This window comes from Heterodontus francisci, chromosome 22, assembly GCF_036365525.1.
Source record: "Heterodontus francisci isolate sHetFra1 chromosome 22, sHetFra1.hap1, whole genome shotgun sequence".
In the NCBI taxonomy this organism is placed as follows: Eukaryota; Metazoa; Chordata; class Chondrichthyes; order Heterodontiformes; family Heterodontidae; genus Heterodontus; species Heterodontus francisci.
The window spans coordinates 81,409,857-81,415,856 of NC_090392.1; the positions used below are offsets into that span (position 1 = coordinate 81,409,857).

Here is a 6,000-nt window from a genome sequence, read left to right on the forward strand (position 1 = left end):
TCTCTTCAGCCACGTATTCATCCGATATATCCTGCTATTTCTACTCTGACTAGCACGTAGCACTGGTAGTAATCCTGAGATCACCCCCTTGCCCAGCCTATTCTTAAACTCTCCCAAAACCCTCTCCAGCCCCTTCCCTCCCCTTCTCCACCCTCTTCCCCTCCCCGTGCTCAACACCTGTAACCCACCAGGGAAGAACCCAAAATGATTCAGACTTGAGGCACTGGTTTTAGAGTTCAGTGTTGCTTATACTTTGTTTCTGTCTTCACAATCGAGGACACAAATAACCACCCAGAAATGTTAGGGAACCAAGGATCTCATGAGAGAAAGGAACTGAAGGAAATCAGTATGAGTAAAAAAAATAGTGCTGGGAAATCAATGGGGTTAAAGGCTGACAAATCCCCAGGACCTGATAATCTACATCCCAGAGTACTAAAGAAAGTGGCCCTGGAAATAGTGGATGCATTGGTGGTCATCTTCCAAAATTCTATAGACTCTGGAGCAGTTCCTAGAGATTGGAGGGTGGCAAATGTAACCTCATTATTTAAAAAAGGGAGAGAAAAAACAGGGAATTACAGACCAGTTAGCCTTACATCTGTAGTGGGGAAAATGCTAGAGTCTATTATAAAGGATGTGATAGCAGAACACCTGGAAATCATAAACGGGATTGACAAAGTCAGCATGGGTTTACGAAAGGGAAATCATGCTTAACAAATCTACTGGAGTTTTTTGAGGATGTAACTAGTAGAATAGATAAGGGAGAACCAGTGGATGTGGTGTATTTGGATTTTCAGAAAGCTTTTGATAAGGTCCCACATAAGAGGTTAGTGTGCAAAATTAAAGCACATGGGATTGGGGTTAATATACTGACATGGATAGAGAATTGGTTGACAGACAGGAAACAGAGAGTAGGAATAAATGGGTCTTTTTCCGGGTGGCAAGCAGTGACTAGTGGGGGTACCGCAGGGATCAGTGCTTGGGCCCCAGTTATTCACAATATATATTAATGACTTGGGTGAGGGAACTAAATGTAACATTTCCAAGTTTGCAGACGACACAAAGCTGGGGGGGAATGTGAGCTGTGAGGAGGATGCAAAAAGGCTCCAATGTGATTTGGACAAGTTGGGTGAGTGGGCAAATGCATGGCAGATGCAGTATAATGTAGATAAATGTGAGGTTATCCACTTTGGTTGTAAAAACAGAAAGGTAGATTATTATCTGAATGGTGATAGATTGGGAAGGGGGGAGGTGCAGAATAAAGGCCAGCTACCCAACACGAACCCGACGGGACCCGACGACATGTGTCGGGTTTGGGTCGGGTCGGGTCGGGCTGGGTCAGGTCGGGTTGGGCTGAGGTCGGGTCGGGTCGGGCTCAGGTCGGGTCGGGTCGGGCTCGGGTCCGATGTGGATCTGTTGGGTTCGGGTCGGGTTTTTCCTGACCTGAGCAGGCCTTTAGTGCAATGAGACCTGGGTGTCCTTGTACACCAGTCGCTGAAAGCAAGCATTCAGGTGCAGCAAGCAGTTAGGAAGGCGAATGGTATGTTGGCCTTCATTGCAAGAGGATTTGAGTACAGGAGCAAGGATGTCTTACTGCAGTTATACAGGGCCTTGGTGAGACTACATCTGGAGTATTGTGTGCAGTTTTGCTCTCCTTATCTGAGGAAGGATGTTCTTGCCATGGAGGGAGTGCAAAGAAGATTTACTAGGCTGATTCCTGGGATGGCAGGATTGACGTATGAGGAGAGATTGGGTCGACTAGGCCTATATTCACTAGAGTTTAGAAGAATGAGAGGGGATCTCAGAAACCTATAAAATTCTAACAGGACTACACAGGCTAGATGCAGGGAGGATGTTCCCGATGGCTGGGGAGTCCAGAACCAGGGGTCACAGTCTCAGGATACGGGGTATACCATTTAGAACCGAGATGAGGAGAAATTTCTTCTCTCAGAGGGTGGTGAACCTGTGGAATTCTCTACTGCAGAAGGCAGTGGAGGTGAAGTCATTAAATATAGTCAGGAAGGAGACAGATATATTTCTTAATGCCAAAGGGATCAAGGGATATGGGGAGAAAGTGGGAACAGGGTACTGAATTAGACGATCATCCATGATCTTTTTTGAATGGCAGAGCAGGTCCAAAGGGCCGAATGGCCTACTCCTGCTCCTATTTTCTATGTTTCTATACCTGATCCATTTAGTGGGTTAGCTTTCACATAGTTTCCAGATCCTCGATCCACCTGTTCTTCGATTCCACTGTCAGGCTGGTAGACTGGGTTAACAAAATCAGTCTGAAAACAAGCATATAATTCATTTCATTTTTTTCCACATTTCAAAGCTTTTCTCTATTTTAGTTTCTTTGTGCCCTGTGCTATTTCACAGGGTCCCAAGGGGCGATAGTTGAATGATGGTGGTGTAATATAACTATGACTAGGGGTTTTATAATGAGCTTTGCTGGATTCTGGAAGGGGAGAATCAGCCGGGGTTCAGGTTTTGAAGAATGACCATAACCGGGGAGGGTTTGTGGGGGAAGCACAGGATGCCTGTGGAATTGGACCCAGCATAGAGAATCAGTTCAGAACAGGAGGGGAAATGACATTGGGGAGAAAAGGTTTCACAGACAGCATTGTCAAAGTGGGCAGCTCCAAGAAGGACCTGAAACATTGGGCTGGATTCTTTGCCCCTGTCAGGGGCAGGAACAGAGACAGGCGGGCATGGAATTTTGCACCATCAGCCTGCGTGCCAATTCCCCAATTCAATCCCACCATAGGCCATTTTCCTAGAGGCAGGATGCAGAGTGGTGGCAGATCTACTCAATTGACTCAATTAAAGGCCTATTAAGGCCTATTAATGGAGGCTGACTGGGATTTTCTAGTCATCCTCCAGGTTCCTGTAGGCAATTGGGTACCTTTTAGTGGCCTGGAGGGCCTCCCAGCAACAAGCCAGGGGGCCAGTGCTCCAGACAGGCTTTGACAATTTCCAGTTTCCTGGTCCCAACCGCCTCCTCTTCACTATGGACGTCCAATCGCTCCAGACACCTCTTCCTACCTCCCTCTGGACCATGACCCCACCACCGAACATCAAGCCACCGTCCAAAGGACTGTCACTGACCTCATCTCCTCTGGAGATCTTCCCTCTACAGCTTCCAACCTCATAGTCCCGCAACCCCGGACAGCCCGCTTCTATCTCCTTCCCAAAATCCACAAACGGGACTGTCCCGGCAGACCCATTGTGTCAGCCTGCTCCTGCCCAACTGAACTTATTTCTTCCTATCTAGACTCTATCTTTTCTCCGCTGGTGCAGTCTCTTCCCACCTACATCCGTGACTCTTCTGACGCCCTACGTCATTTTGACAATTTCCAGTTTCCTGGTCCCAACCGCCTCCTCTTCACTATGGACGTCCAATCGCTCCTCCGCGACACCCTGGTCCACTCCTCCATTACCCCCACCACCTCGTCCCCGTCCCAGGGCACCTTCCCTTGCAATCGCAGGAGGTGTAATACCTGCCCATTTACCTCCTCTCTCCTCACTATCCCAGGCCCCAAACACTCCTTTCAGGTGAAGCAGCGATTTACTTGTACTTCTTTCAATGTAGTATACTGTATTCGCTGCTCACAGTGTGGTCTCCTCTACATTGGGGAGACCAAGCGCAGACTGGGTGACCGCTTTGCGGAACATCTCCGCTCAGTCCGCAAGCAGGACCCTGAGCTTCCGGTTGCTTGCCATTTCAACACTCCCCCCTGCTCTCATGCTCACATCTCTGTCCTGGGATTGCTGCAGTGTTCCAGTGAACATCAACGCAAGCTCGAGGAACAGCACCTCATCTACCGATTAGGCACACTACAGCCTGCCGGACTGAACATTGAGTTCAATAATTTCAGAGCATGACAGCCCCCATTTTACTTTCATTTTTAGTTATTTTTTCTTTTTTTCTTCTTTTTTACATTTTTTACAATCTTTTTTTTGCATTTATTTCATTTCATCTTAGTTTGTTCAGTTTGCTTACCCACTGTTTTTTTCAGGTTGTTTTTCTTCAGGTTTGCACTTGCTGATGTTCAATATTCAGTATATTCACACCTAATCTGTACTAATGCTTTGTCTTTCAAAACACCATTAACATATTGTTTGCCTTTGCTCTGTGACCTTTTGGTCAGCTATGTGGCCTGGTCCAATCTGCACCTTCTCCTTTGTTATCTCTTGCCCAACCCCCACCTCACTTGTTTATAATCTGTGACTTTTCTAATATTTGTCAGTTCCGAAGAAGGGTCACTGACCCGAAATGTTAACTCTGCTTCTCTTTCCACAGATGCTGCCAGACCTGCTGAGTGAATCCAGCATTTCTTGTTTTTGTTTGAGACCCTCCCTGCCTGCCTGGGTGCAAAGCAGCTGCAGGCCTCCCTGTGGAGGGGCTCTGTGCCCCCCTCCCCCTGCCTTCCCCCCGCCCCACCAACAGTGGTGGCTGCACAGGCCATCTTTCATTTTAAATTTGATAAAGTTGGAGAGGGGCGCCTCCATTTTGAAGTGCCCTCTCCTTTAGAGTCATCGAGTCATAGAGAAATACAGCACTGAAACAGGCCCTTCGGCCCACCGAGTCTGTGCCGACCAACAAACTGCTGCTGCTTTCAAGTTGGGAGGCCTCTGATGAAAGGTCATTGACCTGAAACGTAAACTCTGTTTCTGTCTCCACCGATACTGCCTGACCTGCTGAGTATATTTCCGTCATTTTCTGTTTTTATTTCAGATTTCCAGCATCCGCAGTATTTTGCTTTTGTGGGAGGCCTCTGATTGGCCCTCCAGCTTCCAGAGCCTGCCCACTATTGTTAATTGGGACGAGACCAAGCTCTGGCCTCTGATTGATCAATCTGGAGAAAATCACATTGAGGGTCTGTTTCCCACACACTGTGGGTTTCTGACCCCTATTTGAACCTGATGGCAGCGTTCAGAAACCCGAAGGAAAAATCCTGCCCTTTGAGTGATTTTTAAAAATCATCTGTGAATGGATTTCTCACTTTAAACAGCTGAGATTATAAGCCTGTACCTGACGTCCTGTTCTTACCTTACTCTCCTCTCTCCTTTGATCTTCCAAAGTGATTTCTGTGAACTCCATTTTGTCTCTCATGTTTGAAGAAACCCTGCACTGGCGACAAAAATCAATTAAAAAGTTTTACAGAAAATTGGTTCAGTTTCCCAGCAAGCCATCAGTGTGTCCGGAGAAAGAATATTTCAGTATGTAGTTCAGCTTTAAGATGCTCAGTAGATTTTATATATTTCCTCCTCTGTCCTTGTTTATGAATATTAATTGTCTCATTCTGCCTTACTTTCTCTATATTTTAGTATTTTTTTATTTCTACTCTTACCTCTCCCTTTCTCTGTTCTCTGTGTAACCTCCAGTATCTCATATCTTTCTATACCTCTATCCCCATCACTTCCTCTGTCTGACTGTCTTCCTCACTGTCTTTCTCTGTCTGTTCTACTCCTGTCTCTCTTTCTCTCTCCTCTTTCACACTCTGTCTCTATTCCTCCGTGTCTGTTTCTCTCTTTCTCTCCCACTCTCTCTGCCTGTCTCTCTCTCTCCTGCTATCTTTATCTGTCTCTCTCCCTCTCTCCTGTCTGTTTCACTCTGCCTCTTTCTCTCTCTCTTTATATCTCTTTCTGTCTCATCTTTCTCCCTGCATCTCTTTCTCCATCTCTCTTTCTACCTCTCTGTTCTGTCTGTCTCTCTATTTTTCTCTCCCTCTCTCCTCTTTGGGTCTCTGTCTCTGTCTTGCGCTCTCCTTTCTGTTCTGTCTTTCTGTCTTTCTCCTCCTCTCTCTCCATTCTGTTTCTGTCTCTCTCTCGCCCCCTCTATCTGTCTGTCTGTCTCTCCTTCTGTCTCTATTGTGTCTCTCCCTCTCCCTCTCTCTCTCTGTCTTTCTCTCCTCTCTCTTCACTGAGTCTCCCCCTCTCTCTATTAAGTTCTATGATTACCGTGCAGTACTCACAAGTTTTCAAACAGATTAAATCCAG

The 6,000-nt window shown here is 46.6% G+C and overlaps 1 protein-coding gene across 1 annotated transcript in view; it reads right to left on the reverse strand.

Annotated features, from left to right (window-relative positions):
* The window catches only part of LOC137381658 (membrane frizzled-related protein-like), a 54,721-nt gene extending 48,721 nt beyond the window's left edge, over nt 1-6,000 (reverse strand). The window contains exons 1-3 of the mRNA XM_068054385.1: nt 5,976-6,000; nt 5,051-5,131; nt 2,183-2,285 (exon numbers count right to left, since the gene is read on the reverse strand). Of these exons, the coding sequence (XP_067910486.1) occupies nt 2,183-2,285; nt 5,051-5,113 (166 nt within the window). The 5' untranslated portion in view covers nt 5,114-5,131; nt 5,976-6,000. The remainder of the gene's footprint in view (nt 1-2,182; nt 2,286-5,050; nt 5,132-5,975) is intronic.